Source organism: Astatotilapia calliptera, chromosome 1 (genome assembly GCF_964374335.1).
Source record: "Astatotilapia calliptera chromosome 1, fAstCal68.1, whole genome shotgun sequence".
NCBI lineage: Eukaryota > Metazoa > Chordata > Actinopteri > Cichliformes > Cichlidae > Astatotilapia > Astatotilapia calliptera.
The window spans coordinates 11,380,160-11,400,618 of record NC_137422.1 but is presented as its reverse complement, the minus strand read 5'-3'; the positions used below and the strand labels follow the sequence as shown (position 1 = coordinate 11,400,618).

General features: G+C 42.2%; 1 protein-coding gene across 14 annotated transcripts in view; it reads left to right on the top strand.

The window, feature by feature from the left end:
- neo1a (neogenin 1a) overlaps positions 1-19,082 on the top strand; it is a 156,398-nt gene extending 137,316 nt beyond the window's left edge. For 2 of the 14 annotated variants that reach the window (XM_026162433.2, XM_026162423.2), the window contains exons 16-29: positions 1,106-1,201; positions 4,951-5,126; positions 8,402-8,540; positions 9,690-9,797; positions 10,123-10,317; positions 11,271-11,303; positions 11,538-11,603; positions 11,932-12,058; positions 12,217-12,461; positions 13,000-13,092; positions 13,427-13,594; positions 15,296-15,583; positions 15,752-15,888; positions 16,588-19,082. In XM_026162433.2, the coding sequence (XP_026018218.1) occupies positions 1,106-1,201; positions 4,951-5,126; positions 8,402-8,540; positions 9,690-9,797; positions 10,123-10,317; positions 11,271-11,303; positions 11,538-11,603; positions 11,932-12,058; positions 12,217-12,461; positions 13,000-13,092; positions 13,427-13,594; positions 15,296-15,583; positions 15,752-15,888; positions 16,588-16,740 (2,024 nt within the window). In that variant the 3' untranslated portion in view covers positions 16,741-19,082. The other 12 variants (XM_026162428.2, XM_026162398.2, XM_026162467.2 and 9 more) reach the window with 11 other exon arrangements.
- Positions 19,083-20,459: the final 1,377 nt, after the last annotated feature.

Here is a 20,459-nt window from a genome sequence, read left to right as displayed (position 1 = left end):
AATTCCTTTTAAACCTCAGGAAGCTCTGCTCTGATAGAACCACCGTTCAAGAAACATTTGATTTTTTTTTTGTTCTTCTAAGTATATAATGCGCATCACACTCTATCATCACACTCTACTGCCACAGCTGATCACTGTCTAAATGCTGTAGTAAGGGGGCCTAGAAGATGGATAGAAAAAAGAGACACAGGGAGGAATTTTTCAACCATTTCTTCATATTTTTCTTCCAATGAGGCTTTCTGAAGGCCTTTCACAGTTTTTATTTGGACATCAATTTATTTTCAGTCATTTTTAGTCCAATCCCTTGAACCTGACCATTTTCAGAGTTTCGTCTCTTTAGCCACTTAACACTGACTTATGAATCATTCAAGCATACAAAAGACACCTAACTAAAGGAATGGATCAGCGTTGTGTCTACACATAGCAGATGACTTGGTGAAGAACAAATTTTACATTGTATCTTTAGGCACTTTGCTACTTAGCAGCCTGTCACAAAAACACAGAATTTGTTCCTATTTCTTTAGTAGAATCTGTGAAAAATGCCAAAGATAACAGTTTGACATACTTAAAATGGTATTGTTGACCCAACAATGTGAATCCCAAAGGGCTATTAGCTGAATATTAGCTGGTGTGAAGTGTGTCCCTAAAACAGAAAACATTTGAAAAAAACTGGACTAGTTGGGTCAAAAGAAGCGGCAGACGCAGTCTAAGGAGCTTGGAAAGAAAAGTGTCTTCAAGACTTTTCACCTCGATGAGAGGCGAAAAGTCCAGACGCTTTTCTTAGACTTCAGCAGATGAACTGCATCTGAATCATGTTTTAAGAGATCAAATCCGCCAAAGACCCACCAAACATACACCTGGCCTTTCAGCTGATCCATCTGATAGAAGAAGAAACATGTAAAGAGATGAGGGTTGGCTCAAGACTTTTACACAGTACTGTATATGTGCATAATTGAGGTCTCTATTATAATGGCTGTAATAGGACTGATTGTATTGAAATACTCGCTCTGCTAATATTGCAATCTCAAGCTGAGCGTCTCAAGAGTTTTGGTTGATGAGGTGGCTGCATCAATTTATTCCCCCCATCCTTCTCTTTCTCTCACAGACCCCAGCTCCCACTACGTGATCACACTAAAAGCCTTCAATAACGTGGGTGAAGGCATTCCCGTGTACGAGAGCGCCGTCACCAGAGCACAGTCAGGTAGGAACCAGACACATCCACATGTCGAATGGCTTTTCTTATTTGAAGCGATAGTGGATTTCTTACACCTTGAAGCGCTCAGACGCAACATTTGAAGTGGTCACATTTAGTCTCTTCATCTTGTTGTTCTTCAGATCACATGTAATGTGAGCAGTGCTCCTTGCACCGTGTGGCTGTAAAAAAAAAAAAATTCTGAGTTACAGTTATTCGCTCTCTCTAATCCGCCGTCATTATCAGAAAAAATGTGTCTCGACTTCAAATTACCAGACAGATAATGGGTCATCGGGGAGTCTCACTGCTCTAATTAACTCTCTTCATCATGGCCCCCAGAATACTTGAGTCTCTTTTTAATCAAGTGAGCAAACCCCTTAATTTTTTTATCCCAGACTATCAGTCCTGATGTGAGAGTGATTATGGATATTTTAACCAGGATGAACGGCAGAAGCTTTACTTGAGGTTTTTTTTTTTAAGTAAAGAAGGAAAAAAACCTTCATCAGGCAAAAGAAGAATATTTTATGCAGCGACAAGTTTGTATGAAGTCTTTCATAACCGACTTCAAAAGAGCCTCATCACAAATGTTCATTATGCAATGTTAGCGTAATGGGATTTTGGCAGACATCAGCACTGACCTGAAATATCCAGCATCAGTCGAACTCTGAGACGCAGTTTTCTCTGTGCTGCAGACTAAAAACAGCCGCAGAATATGGACAGTCCTGTTAGGCTGCCAGCCACACAATTAAAAGTAGGACTTAAGTCCCAATCCTGGGTGCTTGACAAATGATCTTAAAGCGTGAGGCACTGCCAGTTAGACTGCATGTTCGTGGAGTTCACACAGATTATGTGACAGTGTCAGAAGACAGCCAGCCCATGCACCCTGGGGTGTCCCAGAATGTGGGCTGCACCCGCCTCTTTTTCCCATCCAGCCTCCCACCTCTCCGCTCAGCCTTGATCACTCTCAGTTTGTCTCTGCTGCAGCACTATTGCACCAACCAATTGAGGAGGGGTTGGATGCTGGATGACATGAATCACGTCAACATGCGTCGAGGGGGGGTGGCAGCCGGAGTGCGCGCACACACTCACACGCTGTCATACTGTACCCTTCTCTCTATGACGCTTCCTCACATCCTCTCACATACACACTCACATACAGAGCTGTGCACACGCAGACCCCCTGTGGTGGCTTTGGCAACCCTTCGTCAGATCCAAACGTTTCCTCTCAAAGCAGAACCAAAGCCCACCACCATCGTCTGCTGCTGAATCCTCGGGGGCGCGTTCCCTTCCTGCCAGTTTGTTCAAGTCGGGATTAAAAAGACAAGCTGACCTACATAGTACTTTTACTTTTGAAAAAAACTGAGGAAAACTTGGTGAACTTTGGTTGAGAAAGTGCTAGGCTGAATACTTTATAATACGACGCTTAACTGAAAAGCAGGAAATGAAATATTTCACCTCTATTTCAAAAAGGTGTTTTTTTCCACAAGGGCAAGTCAGCCTTTTCTCCTTCACAATATTGAACGCTGTATTCTTCCAGCCTGGGTAAAGAAATGTAGCTTGCATGCCACTCCAAAACCTCAGTGCCTCTCCACAGCCGCATGAATGCTTGGCGCTTCATCACGCACACACAAACTCTGTGACTCAGTCTTGGGCGTATAATGAGGGCAGCTATGTACAGAGGCATCAAATGGAGCGAGGCAGAGAGTAGAGGGCCAACAAGTAGGCTGAGGAGGAGTGTCATCACGGGTGACGGACCAGAGCTTTTTCTCCAGTCACAGCTAAACCAAGGACAGAGCTGTGAGCAGTGAATTCACCGGCCACGAGGTCATCTTAAAGTGTTTATCATTCAGCATGATGGCCAGCAGCTGCCTGTTGGACCCTTAGTTTGAACCCCACTCAACATTTAAAAAGATATTAATATTACACTATGGAAGCTTTTACTTAATTACCTCTGGTTGAGTACTGCTGAGAATTGTGCAAACTGGAGAGACAGTAGTATTATGATATTGTTAGTATTCAAGTATTTGTGTTTTTTTACTGAATTATCTATGCATTTCTCCAAAATGCACCACACATACACTCACCGGACACTCATTTGGTACATCACACTTGTAATGGTTAGACCCTCTTTCCCTTCAAAACTGCTCTAATTCTGTTGACACGCATTTGGAAAGGTGCCGGAACGACCATAGTCCTGTATGCTGTTAAGATGACTTCATCACACAGCCAATCTGCTGTTCCCCCACCTTTATGACAAATTCTGACCCATCCGTCTGAATGTCGCATCAGCCGCCGAGGCTCATAAACCTCATAACGTTTTTTCCAGTGTCCTACTGTCCAAATTTGGTGAGGCTGTGAGAACCATGGCCTCAGTTTCCTGTTCTTAGTGGGAGAAGTGTGTGGTCCTCACCGCTGTAGCCCATCTGCTTCAATACGTTGTTTGTTCAGAGATGCTCTTCTACACACCCTGGTTGTAATCAGTGCTAGGAGTACTGTTACTGCTGCCTTTCTATCAGCTCTGGGCAATCGGCTCACTCTCCTCTGATCTCTGTAAACTCAGCAGTTTCTGAAATACTCAGGATGAGCATCACGGTTTTTTTTTGTTTTGTTTTTTTTGGTTTTTTTTGGGGTGGGGGCTCTTTATCTTGTTTACATGCCTAAAAGCATTGAGTTGCTGTCATGTGATTGCCTGTTTAGATATTTGCATTAGCAGTTGAGCAGGTGTACCTATTGAAGTGGCTGGTGAGTGTATATCCTAGTATAAAATTACCCATATTAAGTAAAGGCACTAAGCACAAAGCTGACTGTCTGAATCTAACACTTTTAAAGATGTTTGGTCGCATATATTTTCAGTTGTATATTTTTAAAAGAGTATACAAGTCATTGTCTAGCATTGATTCTAAGAGGGACTGCAACTGGAAGTAGGGAGCAACCAACCTCGCCCTCTCGCAGCAAGCTTTCCACCTTTGAGCCGCACAACAAAAGCAGCAATATGACACAAGCCCTCAACCGCAGGACCATTTGTTAGTGTCTCTCCCCTCTTCTGTGCCTCCAGGCTTCTTCCTTAAATTCTCAGTTTTCCTTCTTCAGTTTTCAAGAACATAATGCGCCTTCTCGGCAGCTCTCTGGGAAGATATTCCTGGGCACTCAGTGTCCCGTCTGTTCATCCACTTTGCTTTAAAATGTTGTAAAAGCTCCATGATGTAAACATCTGTAAATGCGTTTTGACTCTTTCTTTGAAATGACTGGGTTGACATTAATATGTAACTTTTGGCAGCGGGATTACGGGTGTCTTCTTTCACTCCGGTTTTCCATTTACTGTAATCTTTTCTTAATGAATAGAGTATCTCTTCCTCTCTTTCTGTAGTGCTACAGTTGATAGAGCAGCACATACTGTACTGTAGCTTCTGTAGATTGGTCTTATTGTAGAGGTCAGTGTCTGTTTTTCTAATAGAATCTTCTCTCTCCTTCTTTTCACCCTTCCCAATCCCATCCCTGTTGCACTTAACCATCCACCTCCCCCTCCTCCCTCACCATCGTCCTGCATTTTTAACGCATTAACCTTATTTCTTCCTCTGCGTCCCTCCCCACGTCCTGTTTTGGCTCCACTGTCTGATCCACCACGCTTCACATTCCGTTTTAATTTGCTCATTTTAATTTTTTGTGCGCATGCATGTTGGGTTTTATGGCCTGATGTCCTGACCCTGTAGACCCCGATGTTGACCTGTACGACCTCTTACATGCTCCATACACCCCAGTACCAGACCCTCTCCCCATGATGCCGCCGGTGGGCGTTCAGGCGTCGGTGCTGAGCCACGACACCATCAAGGTGACCTGGGCCGACAACTCGCTGCCCAAGAGCCAAAAGGTTACAGATAACCGCTACTACACAGTGCGATGGAAGACCAACATCCCTGCCAACACTAAAGTGAAGGTAAGAGATTCTTCTTTCGCATGATTGCATTCAGTTTATCAGATTTACAATTCGACATCAGTTCTTTAACCAAAGCAGGTTTAGTTAGACTTTTATTGTTTTTGGGGTTTTTTTTATCTTTGGAGCTCATTCAACTGTTTCTGGTTCAGTTCAACGCTTTCAAATAAGCAACACATTTAGCACGGAGAACAAGTCAAATCAGATCGCTGTGTCCAAACATTAGTGATGCAGCAATATAGTACGATTTCAGTTTATTTCTGTGCATCCCTTCATATTCATATTGATGCGCTGAAAATAAAAAGTGATGTCATATGAGGGCATATATAATTAAGTATTCCCACAGCAGCTCCCAAGCTCGGGGGCAGCATGGTATTTGTACAAGTGTGATGATCTGTTTTCATTCAACCTTTGAAGGGCTATAAAGAGGAACTGATCCTCTGCTCTGCACTTTTATGATCATCAGAACTCAGAACTTGCTCTTACATGATTGGTCGTCCTGTTCGTTAGGCTCGTTACTCTTACATGAAGTTAGCTTTTTTTTAAAACAGCTGGATTCTGAGTAGAAGTCTTTGTGTTATCAATGGCTGGAGTAAACAGTCCTTTAGCAGCTACTTTGTCAAGCAGAAGAGCAGCTGGTGCGTTTGTTTACAGTGCAGCCTCACACACTCATGTTCCTTTCATAAAGAAGCCTGTCAGCAACTGGTTTTCCCCCCATCTTTCCACAAGCAGCTACAGTCTGATTCCTTTCTGCGCTGGATGAAAATACAAAAAGTTGGTCAGTTACGTCCATAGGAAGTCAGACGTGTGCAGCTCCATCGCTCCTTTCAGTTTTAAAAAAGCTGATTCATTGAGATATTAGTTTGAGTTAGCAATAGCTTAACTTAGAATGACTCAGAAGAGCGATCAGCAAAGGGCGAGGGTGAAAGCAAACACTGGATCATATGATGCTGCATTTCCTGTAAAATTTAAATCAAGAAGGTGGTTAAGGCAGATCCCGAAACTAACAGACATTGGCACAGAATTGGATTAATCAATTAATCGCTTGAACAGCACCCTTTGAGTTGAAGCAGTTCAAGGACTGGCAGGATTGCAAACGTAAGTGGCCAAACAAATAGTCATGAACATGAGAAATGAAAATGAGGGAGTAACAATGTCAAGAGATGTATACAAAGATAGTGAGTGATTGTACTTGAACAGCTCAGCTAAACTAAACTTCATTTGAGGAATTTAAACAAGCAGATTTTCCTGTGTTAAAAAAAAAATTTGTTTTGGTTTGTTACAAAATCCTAACAATAGTTCTTCATCAGTGAAGAACACCACATGAGAATCGTACATTTATTTACTGGGATTAGTGTCCAACAGATGCAAATCAAGAGGCACTCTCTCTGAAGAGTTAAAATATTTGTAGTGACTGTGAGCCGAGCCTTGAACAGGCTGTTTGAGATTCCGATTCCAATTCCTGAGCTGCAGCTCAATTATGATGATTACTTATCTCCAAATAATAGAGCACAGCGGATGTGTGTGTGTGTGTGTGTGTGTGTGTGTGTGTGTGGTCCTTGTATCATGCATGTGTGCAAACCTGTGACCGAGCAGAGCTCAGATAAAGGCCGGCGTTTCCCGATAAATTATTCAACAAGGACGAGGCGAACTGAGAACTAGAAAAAGAGAGCGTAGATCTGACGGTGCATTCTCCATACTGCCACCTTGAAAGGTGTATGCACAAACGTACGGAGACTCAGTATCCAGGTCTTGCACCGGATGCTGGCACCCAGTGTTTTTTGTTTGAGGCTTCCATTGAACTGCAAAGGTTTGTTGTCACTCAAAGTGAAATGGAGGGAGAATTTGAGCGATGCCTTGTTACACAGCAGATTCATTAACACAATGTAAATCCACAACAGTACAGATATATGGAGTACTGCTCAGCTTGCTCAGCTTGCAGCAAATTCCTAATGTTGTAAACCTCAACATCTGGCAATAAACCCATTCTGATTCTGATTCTGATTCTGATTCTGATGAATGGATGCTTAAAACGTTTTGTGTCACTGAGGCTCATCACCAATCTAATATATTATGATGTCTATTAGAGAGGCTCTGAAACTTTACAGTACATGGTGTATGTAAACATAGCTGTACTCAAGAGGTATACCAGCAGTAAAGCCTTCACCTTAATGCCTCCCTTAGTGCAAGTCCACAGACACGCTTGTACATTATTGAAGGGATGACTGCTCTCTAACAGGCTGCATGGTTCTAAAGAACAGGGTGTTTTCATTTCCTATCCTACTGCCCTCTGTTTGACAGCCCCCAATGGAGAGCTGCACTTCTGCCATAGCACGCAACATTATAGACAGGACACTGGAGAACCTGACTCTGTGCTGCTACGACTACTTTTTTTCTCATGCTGGTTCATCCCAGTGGAGCTCGAGATAAATGTTGCGTAACTTCAGATTCTAAATAGTTCACTAGCGCTTAATAACGTATACAGATGTTTTGTAAATGATGCACTTTCTTTGTGGCACTGTGCACTCAGTCCATTGCAAAAGTCTTGCAATAAAACCCCACTTCATGAAGGTTTTAATGTTCAGGATATTAGTTGGTGGTTAAAAATGTAATTTATTTTTAAATTGACAGGTTTTGTTTTTTTTTGCTTTTGTTGTTTACCTGCCATATTTACTCTCAATGATGTAAATAGGCCCTGTTTTGGCTGTAACTGTGAGGTTGAATTAATACCTCTTCGGAACAGCTGCAACAAAAACCCAAGCATTATAAACACGGAAATTATTGCGGGACTGTTTCATCAGACCTTACTCATTTTAGCAAGGCGTACCTAATAAAGTGAAAACTGAGTATTTCGTATAAACATGATTGAAACCATCAAAAGATGGAAAGGATGTGGTTCCAAACACTGGATAGTGCACATAATGCCTCGTGAATGTGAATGCTTCACACTGGTAATTTATTTTAGAACTAAAACAGGTCTTACTGATCTGTGGAGCTGGTTTTATACTTGAAGGAGCATTTAAATGATTCTGAAACGCCGCCTTGCTTCAGCTTCTCAGTCGTGAATGTTTTTGTTCTCTCTGAGATTGAAACTTGACGTGTTTAGTGTTTGGATTGTTAGTCTGGAAAAGCAAGACATCTGCAGGTGTTATTCAGTTAGTAAAAATCACACAGCTCTATTCTTTTCTCTGCCGGAAAACAGTTTCCAGGGTTGTTCGGCGGCTCTGCCGTCTCACAAACTGATTTCTTGTTTGCCGCTTTTGCTCGTTTTTCCCCAGATGGTCAACACCACCAACCTGAGCTACACGGTGCCAGATCTGAAGCCCAACACGCTGTACGAATTCTCCGTCATGGTGACCAAAGGCCGCCGTGTCAGCACATGGAGCATGACAGCCCAGGGCACCACCTTTGAGACCAGTAGGAGCACTGCAGACACGCAGACACAAACAACCGCGCATAAACACACACAGCACATACATGAGTACAAAGACACGAACACGACACCTACGGTGTAACGAGCCCCCCTGGCTGGCTCAGGAGTGACATTGTACTTCTTGCCGACCAAGGAAGGAGGAGGGGCAATGCTTGAAGATTATCAAGCAAGCTGTGACTCCACAGTGTAGTCCAGTAAAAACCAAAGACTGCCATTAACCCAAACAGTGAAAAGTAACTAAAATAGAAATTAAGGAAAACTGCAGCAAAGTTGGGGATTAATTGCAGGTGATAATTTAAGGAGAGTAGGTAGGGACTAACCATTCTTCCAAAATGTAATAATATTAATAGAAATACAGTTTATATTAAACTCTGGACCAGGTGTCTCAGCCTGAAGAGCAGTAAAAAATTCATGGATACAGTCAGTCTCCCTTAGACTACTTTTGGCTGGTCTTTCATTCAGGAGGGGTAGCCTGTTTGAAAAGCCATAAACTCCCTTTGTGTGTGTGGGTTTGTTTGTTTTTTAAAAAAAAGCTGGCTGCATAACTAACAGGTAATCAACCAACAAGCAAACTCTCAGTACCTGTACGACTTTAGCTCTGTGGGTGAGCAGGCAACCATATGGCCAGAAGCCAGTGGCCCAGGTTCGAATCCAACCTGGGGCCCTTTGCAGCGTCTCCTACCCCCTCTCTCTGCTTTCCTGTCTGTCTCCACTATCGCTATCAAATAAAGGCAAAATGCCAAAAAAAAAGATAATATTTAAAAAAATAATAACCTGCTTTGAGATTACTAAAAGAAAAACAATTTCTTTTAATCTCTTGCAAAAATATTTTTGAGTTTTCTAAAGGAAAGGTGAACAGCGTTTTTATTTCAGCCCACCCGGGGTTTGTCTCACAGCTGAGGAAATGGATGCTATTGTGTGCGTGTGCATCATCAACACACCCACACACACACACACACAAGTATAGTATATAAAAACTGTAGCTTTTTAGTCCAGGGGGAATACTATCAGCATAAAACTTTCCACATTTTATTTATATCCTGAAATGAAAGTTAGTAGTAGGAACATGTGCATGTGTGTTATTTAACCTTCTCATCAGCTCGAACAATGTCTCGTCTCCATCCCTGTCACAGCTCCCAGCTCCGCCCCGAAGGATGTGACTGTGGTGAGCAAAGAGAACAAACCACGCACCATAATTGTCAACTGGCAGCCTCCCTCTGAGGCCAATGGAAAAATCACTGGTGAGCCCCAAAGCCTCTCTTGTCCTTCACACAGATTTCTCACTACTTATTATTTTGACCATTTTGTAGCATCTCTGCACTGCAATGGACTCACATTTAGGTGAAGAATTGATGTGCAGATTGTGAATATGTCTGGGAGCTGTCTGATCACCCAGCTGCAGACTGATATTTTTTCTGTAAAAGTAGATATCTTTCAGAAAAGTATGTAAATGCATCACTCATGCTCTCCTGTTGGGGCTCTTAAGAATAAAAACAATATCTGTGATCTTACTTTAAAACTACATTTTAAACAATTGCTCGTTGTTCTTGGCGTCTTCTTTTGTAGGCTATATCATCTACTACAGTACAGATGTAAACGCCGTGGTCCACGACTGGGTTATCGAACCAGTGGTGGGCAATCGTCTGACTCACCAGATCCAGGAGCTAACGCTGGACACCACCTACTACTTCAAGATTCAGGCCCGAAACTCAAAAGGCATGGGCCCCATGTCTGAGCCCGTGCAGTTCCGCACTCCAAAAAGTAAGTTTATGTGACGCACGTTTTTCACATGGCAGCATTTACAGACTGTTAAACAAAGTCAAAGGTCCATCGGTTAAATAGACGTTTAAGCTCTCTAACAAAAAGAAATGAGGACTGTGAGATGTTTAGTCATCACGTAGCTTTATGCATGTGTAAATAGGCAGCTCTTGGCTAACATATACACAGTACACAGCTTCCATAGCTGCCGTTATGTCAGGGCTTTGGGTTAGTCGTGGTGTTACTCTGCCCTCAGCTGTCTAAAAATCAACAAATGGGCCTTCAAGATTTTTGTTTTCTCAGACACAGTGACCGTCCTCGGATTGCACCGGCGTATTTATGTGATGTGATTTAAATTACAGATGGATTTTTTCCATAGAACATACAACACATCATATAAGCTTAAATACATTTTATTCCAAACACCTTTGAGCACTTTTTCTATTGCTGCGTGAAACTCGTGAGCTATAACAAGGATGCTTTTCAAACCTTCTTGATTAATTTGGCTTGGGCTGCTAACTGATGAGTCTGCTAAGCAAATGTTGTAAAGAATATTGTAGGTTCAGTTTGTTTCTGCTTCTTACGGCTGATTTAGGTTTTAGCTGAATATATTTCATAAGCATCCACTCTTTTTAGAGAATGCTAATATTTAGGGCATAAAGTCAGTGTGTGTTGACTGTAGGAAGGTATTATATATATCAGTGTGTGTTTTAACTTCTGTATATGTTTTTCAATATACTTTCCTCTAATGTCAGTCTGGTTGTTTCTAGCATACTCTGTTTGGCTGCTGTCTGGTTTTCCTACTGGTTTTCCTTCCTATAGTTTTGCCCCTCTCTTCCTCCTCCTCACAATCCCCATCTCTCACTTTATTTCTGTCTCCCTCGCTGCTGTTTTCAGCTAACCACTTTTTTGCTTTTTATTGTCTCTCCCTCTCTGCTCTCCCTTGGCCTGTTAAGCTGAGTCCTCTGACAAAATGGCTAATGACCAAGGTAAACTCGCTCTCCACACTTTATCACTGCTGGACCGCACCCCCTAATGTTTCTCTTTTTCCAAGGACCATCTTCTACGCCAATTTTTTTTAAAAAAAGAAAGAAGGAAAGAAAAACTTAGTCCGTGTGACTGTGCTTGTGTAGTTTTTAAGATAATAAACATTTGACAGGCTCTATGTGGTGATAGAAAAGACCATTAGAATGACTTTTTGTTTTTCACCTATCTTGATTCAGCCTCAAATCTCACACCAAAGATGGGACCTTCAGGAAACCAACCTCCACGGGACCCTGTTCCACCAAGTAAGATTATAATTCCTCCTGCCTTATTTAGTGCTCATGCTCAGTTGTCATGTTGTCAGACACTACAGTCGTGCTGTAACCTGGACAAAGTTTCCCAAAAGTGTCCCCACGACTGAACAATGTAACTCAACCAACTCTTAGAAATGATCATAGACTAATAATTTATCACTTAGACGTGACTTATAAGTAACTATAGCCTCATATTTGTTTCAGTACAAATTTAAAACTATTTATTCTGATCTTGCATTGAATTTTTTTTTCTGTTGAAGTTCATACAGACATTAATGCGTAAAAGTTTGCACTCTAACTTTGATTTTCTCTTGCCGAGGAATTAAAGATGGGGAAAATCATATCCTGGTCATTGTCATAATCATCTCAGTGGGAGCCTTCACCATCATAGTGGTGGTAGTGGGGGCTTTCCTGTGCACGCGGCGCACCACATCCCACCAGAAAAAGTAAGACGCACTGTCCCGCTTTTACATTGCATGCTCTCTTTCTGTCTCTTTGTAATATAGATCTTCTCACTCTGTTTTATTAACCTACAGATCAGCTCCCTCCAGTATCTTTGACTGTTTTGCTGCTGTCGCTAACAGCTCTGTGTTCTCTCTGATAGAAAGCGGGCTGCCTCAAAATCTTCCAACGGCTCTCACAAATACAAGGGGAACTCCAAAGACCTGAAGCCACCCGATCTTTGGATTCACCACGAGAGGCTGGAGCTTAAACCCATGGACAAGTCGCCAGACCCCAACCCAGTCATGACTGAAACCCCCATTCCCCGCACCTCACAGGACATCACCCCTGCTGACAGCGGATTGGAGAGCAACCCCCACCTGCAGCAGAGGCGCAACTCCTACCGTGGTCAGTCTTGCTCAAGGCGGAGACTTAAAATGTGATGTTTTGGGAAAAGGGATGAAAGCGAAATGCCACCCTTGCTGCCTGAGCTTACATGCATAATAACATTGAGTAGACCTCTCTAGTTTGGCTGCAGACAGAAAACTACATTTTAAGAGTGTGACTTAAAAAAACGATGATTTTCAGGTAGGAATGAGGTAATATCCTCAGGTTTGCTTTCAGGAGGTTGCTGGAGGAGTCCTGAAGAGGTTTTCGTGTCATGAGTCAACACCTGTTCAATTTCTGTTGTTTTCCCGTGATTATCATGCAAAACATTTCATGCTTTTCATACATGCTGCCCATTACTCGTCATGATGCAGGTTTCTGCAAGTACAGTAAAGCTACTCAATGTAACTGTGACATTTAAAGATACAATCAAAACCCAATTAGTGCATTGATTAAGGATCCTGAGATCAGACGGATCGTTAATAAAAGGGGGGGAAAAAACGACAATCAATAGGGTAGCAGCTCTTTCTGATTGGCTGGTGTCCACCGTACCTTTTAGGCCACGAATCAGAGGACAGCATGTCTACACTAGCAGGCCGACGAGGGATGAGGCCTAAAATGATGATGCCTTTTGATGCGCAGCCGCCTCAGCGTAAGTGTGTGCGTGTGTGTGTGTGTGTTTGTGCAGTCGATTTGGAAACTCCTCACAAAACAATATGAAACTAGAGCACACAAAGTCTTAAGTTAACAACTTCCAAATGTTCCTTGTGGTTGTCTAATTAGAAAACATTTCATGCTTCTCGTGACATGTTAATGTTTCTGGGGATTTTTTGGTTTAGTGACTAAGCTGACAGAGAATATTGAAGTGTGTGTGTGTCACAGAAAACTGCATGTGTACATCTCATCGTCATCATCCTCATCACCAGTTGGTTAAACATCTTGTTGTGTTTGTGTGTCCGTGTATTCATGTCCATTTCCATTCACAGCCGTGATTAGCGCTCACCCCATCCATTCCCTCGATAACCATCACCACTATTATCACATGGGCAGCCTGTCGTCGGCGACACGCAGCTACCTCTACCACCAGGGCAGCGGGTACCCACGCCCGCACACCTGCACCCCCATCTCTCATCTAGACAGGGTGGACTCCACAGGTGAGACACTGCCCCCTGCTGGACAGCACGAGGAATAACAAAGAGGACAAGGGCACTCTTACCTTATGTCATAACCACTCACAGATTTGTCATTTGCTTATTCATTCCCATGCCGCTACCACCTTATGTTCATATTTGAGTTCTCCATAGTGTTACTAACCACTGTTGCTTTCCTTCCTAACATACTGGCTGTGCTCTTTACCAAGATAAACAAGGGAATGCAGTCGGATACACTATATTGCCAAAAGTATTCACACGTCTGCCTTCACATGGATATGAGCTTCTTAATGCATAGGATTTAATATATTGTTGCTCCACCCTATTGCAGCTTCAACTCTTCTGGGAAGGCTTTCGAAAAGGTTTAGGAGTGTTTCTTCTTCCAGAAGATCATTTGTGAGGTCGGACACTGTTATATGAGAAGACCTGACTTGCAGTCTCCGCTCTAATTCATCCTAAAGGTGTTCTGTGGGGTTGAGGTCAGGACTCTGTGCAGGGCAGTCAAGTTCTCATCCATGTCTTTTTGGGCTTTATGCGCTGGTGCGCAGTCATGTTGCAGGAAGGGAACAGGAACAGGAAGGGGCCGTCCCCAAACTGTTCCAAAAAAGTCAGGAGTATGAAATGGTACAAAATAGCTTTGTATGTCGAAGTATTAAGAGTTCCTTTCACTGGAACTGAGGGGCTGAGCCCAACTCCTAAAAAATACAACCGCACACCATAATCCCCACTCCACCAAACTTTACACTTGGCACAATGCAGTTAGACAAGTACCGTTCTCCTGGCCATGGAAACCCATTCCACGAAGCTCTCTACACACTGTTTTCGAGCTAATCTGAAAGTCACATGAAGTTTGGAGGTCTGTACCATGTCTAATCATTTCCATATTTTTATAGTAGCACAGTTGACTGTAGAATATTTCGCAGCGATGAAATTTCACGATTGGACTTGCACAGGTGGCACCCTATCACAGTACCTACGACTGAGCTCCTGAGAGCTGCCCACTCTTTCACAAATGTGTGTAGAAGAAGTCTTCATGTATAGGTGCTTGATTTTATACACCTGTGACCACAGAAGTGATTGGAACACCTGAACTGATCTGGATGTGTGAGTGAATACTTTTGGCAGTATAATGCACAAATAACTAGTTATAGTGAAAGAAAAATAGAAGGCTGAACTGGTGTTCAACTGACCTGAAGTCATTTATAAAGGTAGACCACAAGTTGCAGCTTCAGAAATGTTAAGATGTTTGCTTTTTATTGCTACTGAGCTTTTGAAATTATTTTCCTAGTTTCTTTTTATTTTATTTTTTTAACACTTAAGATGTTTGCATGCTCTTATTCATGTTTTGAGGAACCTGGATATTGCTATAGAACTGGGATACTGTGAGATGTAAACGCAAAGAAAAGACCACTGGGATAGGATGAACTGAAACCTGAGTTCATATGTATATTTACAGGATTCTAAATAAGACAGGTTTCTCAGCTTCTCCTGTACAGACTCACAAATAGAAAGTTCCATGACAGATATTTAGATTGGCGACAGCAAACCCAAAAATGAAAGTCTAAAATTCCAGCTTTAATTATTAATTATGACATTTTCTTGGTAACTTTCTACAAGCCGGTTGGCAGGCACTGGCATGCCGAAAAATGTTTTAATCCTGCAAACCCGTATTCTGACTGTCCCCACCTGCTGCCTCCTCTCCAGAGTCTGTGAGGAATACTCCCAGCTCTGAGCCCGCCCCTCCTGCCACCGCCTCCTCCCAAGCCTCCTGCCCCTCAGAGATCCTGGCTGACCCAGAGGGCAGCTACCACGGCTCCACCACCACAGAGGAGGAGCCTAGCTACTCCAGCAACCTGCCCCCACTCCGCTCAGCTCACCCGCATGCCCACGCCCACCCTCTCAAGAGCTTCGCTGTACCTGCAATCCCAGCCTCCAGCCACCCATCCTATGAGTCTCCCGCCCTGCCCAGCACTCCCCTGCTCGCTCAGACCGGTGAGCCCTCATATCACTGACACCCACCAAGCTAAACAGAGTTGAATCAGAATTTTTCTAACTAGCTCTTAAAAAGTCTTTGCGAGCTGAAAAAAAATTTTTTTTAAAGCACTGGTGTGTGTTGCGTTCACTGAGTGTAGTATTTTCGTGTGACCTTTCTTCACTCAGGGCCTCCCACTCACCCGCATGTTGTGAAAACAGCCTCCATCGGAACACTAGGAAGGACACGAACACCGATGGTGGTCACCGTGCCCAACGCCCCCGATGTACCAGAGACCAGCAAGATGCTAGAAGATGTAGACAGCGTGAGTACAGCGCCCCACACTGGCTGCTTGTAGTAAGGCAGTCTGATTTTTTTTTTGGTAGGCCTGATGATGGTGGTGAATATTTGATATTATTTTTGCTGCTTCTTTTGGGTTTTTTTTTTAAATGATACCAATCACATTCCTTCTAAATCCATGTCAGGTTTACTTTGGGCACTGGATGATACAGTTACTTTCAGCTGAACATTGGTTTTAACCACATTTTCTGTTTGTTCTCTCTCTCTCTGTTTTTCTTTTTTTGTATTCTTTCCAAATTCAATCTCACCATGTTTTTACTTTCTCTTTTTTTTGTGGCGTTGTCGGCTCTCCTTTGGTCATTTCATTTAACCGTTAACTACCGATCTTAACAAAAAAAACAAACAAACAAACCCATAACTGGAATGATTTTTAATTTTTTGCCATTGAACCTTCTCTCTGCCTTGATTGGCTGTTGACCGTATGTTGGTGTTGGCTTCTCTTGGTTTTTTTCCTCGACGTCATGCTTTTGTCTGCTGCCTCTTTCTGTTTTTGTCCTTTTCCGACCCTTCAGTTTCATTGATCCACCCAGCCCCCCCCCCCCCTCCAGCTCACCTCACCCATGTGCCCCCTTTGCCAAACTCCTCCCTGTCCTCTGTGAAAGATCCCTGACTGATCCTCTCCTCTCCTTTCCTTTCCTCTGCTCTCTTCCTTCCCTCCTTCCAGGTGCTTGCCTCCCTCCCCCCCTGCCCCTCCCCCGCCCCCCGCAGTAACCCTGTTCCTCTCCCCCAGAGCTACGAGCCCGACGAGCTGACCGAGGAGATGGCCCACCTCGAGGGCCTGATGAAGGACCTGAACGCCATCACCACAGCGCCATGAGCATGCACTTGCACCAAAACACCACACACAGACAGACACACACACAACCACACACTCTCTGTCACCCCCCACACACACATACAGAAAGTCACACACCCTAAAGAAAAAAACACAACCAAACAATACAAAACAAATCAACAAAACCTTCGGAGCCAGAGGCTGCTGGACACAAAATGGCTTCTCATCCCCACGAAAAAGAAAAAAAAACTCTCGCGTCTCCCCCTGCAGAGAAAAACAAAACTTCCAGACTGAAACGTAGGAATTACTTTTTCCTTTTTTCCCCGGCTTACCTTGCTCAGTCTCAGGAAGGAGATTGCCATGTGAGGGAAGAAAAAGTGAGACAACTTCATCTTTATATGAAGAACCATTCTCAGAGACTATGAACTTTTAAAAAGGAAAAATAAAAACAAACAAACATTGGTCGCTTTCAACCGGAAGATTGTGAATTTTTTTTTTTTCCTCAGCAAAAATGGTAGTCATTTTTTTTTGTTTGTTTGTTTGTTTTTCGGTGCCGAACACTCTCGCTTGAGACGGTTGATTCAGTGTCAAGTCCAAAAAATATGCTGGTTTTTGATGTATGGTGCTCATGCGGCACAGTCTACACACAGTGTTTGTTTGATTAGTGTTTTCTTTGTGCATTTTGTATATCTATTGGACAGTTTCAGTGAAGTGAACGTTGGATTTCAGCCTCCTCCTCCTCTTTACCAAGCCTACATTATTCATCAACTTTTCTTTTGTCTTTTACCCACGTGTCATATGACTTTTCATTGGTTTTTTTTATGTTATTGTATTATTTTTTACATAAATATCCTTATAAACATGTACATATGTTTTTTTGTTTGTTTGTTGATGTTTTTAATGTTTCCCATCATTTCATTATTTTTATTATTATTATTATTATTATTATTATTATTATTTGGGATGGAAGTGGGATAATGAATGAGTCCTGAAGCTCAGTTTTTCATATCAGCAGAGGAGAGAGAGACCTGGTGCGTTTCTACAGTACATTCTTCTCTGAGGTCGCGTTGCCACCCTTTGTACATGAAAGTGTTTTCCAGTTTTTGGTTTGTCACGGGAGCTCCGTTTAAAAAAAAAAACAAAACAAAAACAAACAAAAAAAAACCTTACCAACGCGCAGGTATGTCGGCGCCGTGGAGATGACTCTGCTCTGCGTGGATGGTGTCACTCAGCTGTCACCATCGGCAGCTGCTTCTTCATCGTTCAGTGGGACTTGACAGGATCTCCTCGCAGGTCAGGGGTACCGAGGACTCAGGGCGCTGGTCCCCCACCCCACCTAAATTACAAAAAAAACATCTACAGCAACAGTCGAGTTGTGTTTTATACCAGAAGTTAAGTCGAATGTGTGTTGTTTTTCCAAAAAAACAATATTTGGTTTCAAGCATCTGTACTGCTGAGCCACGTGTGTGTGCGTGCATCCCCGATCCCCGGCAGCGCAGGAGTGTGTTTGCTGTTTTTCCATCACCGTGGTTCTTCTACAGATGTTATCAGATGCAAAGATGTTGGCCTTTTTGAAGGGGACTCCCAATTTGTTTTGTTTTTTTTACATGGTTTTGTATGAAGAAAAAAACGAAGCTTGTTCTATACACAAATCCAATATTTAAAAAAAAGGAGAAAAAAAAAAGAAACTAGTTTTTCATTACTCTCTTACCCAAAGAAACTTGTCATTTGCGATCATAGTAATTTGCTCTACTTTTGTGAATACCATGTTTCTCATACATGTACATCGTCATGAATGTCAATATAACTGTAAGAGATTTTAACTATGGATACAAACAAGGAACAAGTTTTTGTGGGGCGGCACGTCGGGAGGGACCAGGGTGGGGGTTGACGGACAAAAGTGGGAGAAAGAGGAGCGGACTCCATTTGGGAAATAATCTATTGAGTTGTAAACAGTTGAACCTGTATTGCACTTTTTCACAATTTTTGGAAAGTACATTTCTTACATATCTTGTGTTTTAAATATCGAAAGCTGTTTGTGTAACGTAGTGTCCTAGGTAAGCAGCAGGCAGCTGGTCTTTTTTTTTTCTTTTTTTTTTTAATGTTTATTATTATTATTATTTTTGTTTTTTGCTTCAGAGATGATATGGATTGAGCGGCCAGGCGGTTTATACTCTGCAGCTCACGATGAGGAATTCTGTTGTTGCTTGTTCATGTACAGAGCTTTCTTTGCTTTCTGTAGAAATGGAGAAAAAAAATCTGTGGCTTTTTAAAAAATGTCGGAAAAAATGTTTGGACAAAAAAAAGAGGAAAAAAAAGATGTTTTTTTTATTGGTGCTCCTATACATTGTGTATACAAACAATTATGAATACTAACAAAGTAACCGTGTCTGCTCGTCTTCTTTTCATCAGACATGACGCCCGACAGGCATCATTGGTATACATACATACTCCAGAGATGAGCGAACACCGAAGAGTCTCTAACCTTGGGCTTTACATATCTTTCGGTAAACGACAGGTCAAAGATTGCTATTCAGGCTTGATTTACAACATTGAAATCCTTCATTAAAAAAGCAGGGCAGCTGTCATTTCACCTCATAAATTTAACAATCCATAGAAAAGGACTGCCTATGTCAGTTTGTACTCTATCATGTGTTTATTATGAGATGGATTCACCTCACATGATAGGGAAAAACATTTGGGTTTTATTCACAGTGTGAACCTGAATCTATGTACACGTGACAAAAATTCTTCCATCTATAGACGTGACAACATCCTGTATGTGAGGTCAGCTGACGGAAAGTCATTTTTTCCACAGTCAGTGCAGTTATGATGAAATTTCTCTATTTTTGCATTTTTAAAGCTGTGGATTTTACTTAAAAAAACATGTCTATTAGTCATGCTTTTTGCTGTTTTCTGCAGCATTCGCAGCAAAACAAAAAAAGCAAAATAAAACTACTTGTTTTGATCTCCACTGAGAGGACAGTCCAAGCGTGCAAAGCCAGTATAAAACGCATTTGTAAGAGTGTGCATAAACTAGGTATTGGGAAATATTACGATCTGGCAAAGACATGTAGAAAAATGACCCACTAAAAAGAAAATATATAGGCTAAAAATACTTTACTCAAAGAGTTGTAAACTGTGATATCTTGTCTACAGGATATGCCCATAGGGTGCGAAAAGCCGACATTTGAGTTTGTCTATGTTCATCTCAGACCAGATAAATATTATATAGTCTAGATCAAGATGTCAAACATGAGGGTGGGGGCCAAAATCGGCCCAACAAAGGCTCGGGTTCAGCCCACTGTATAGCTTTGGAACAAGTGAAGGACGCCGAGGTTTTAGACTTTTAACTGTATTTTAATAGTTTTTTATAGCATTGCTGCGAATGAAGACCTCACTCATGAGTATTCATAAGGTAAAAGAAAAAAACAGGTTATTTCCTGTAAATTAACAAAAGCTTTGTTTTATAATTACAGAAAAGTCTGTGCAATGAGCTGTCTGTACAGTAACTTTTCTATATCATGTATAAAAACTGAGATATATTGTTGAAATTGCACGCTGACACAAAGGTGAGTTTAACATGTCCAGCCCACTTAACATCAAAGTGGGTTGCATGTGGCCCGTAATGTAAAATGAGTTTTACATCCCTGTTCTAGACATTTAAGAAACAAAGTGCCCTGAATTGCAGAACACCACCATCTGCCTGACAGTCTCCTGCTACTGCTTCACTACTACTAAAACAGTCTAATGCAACAGTT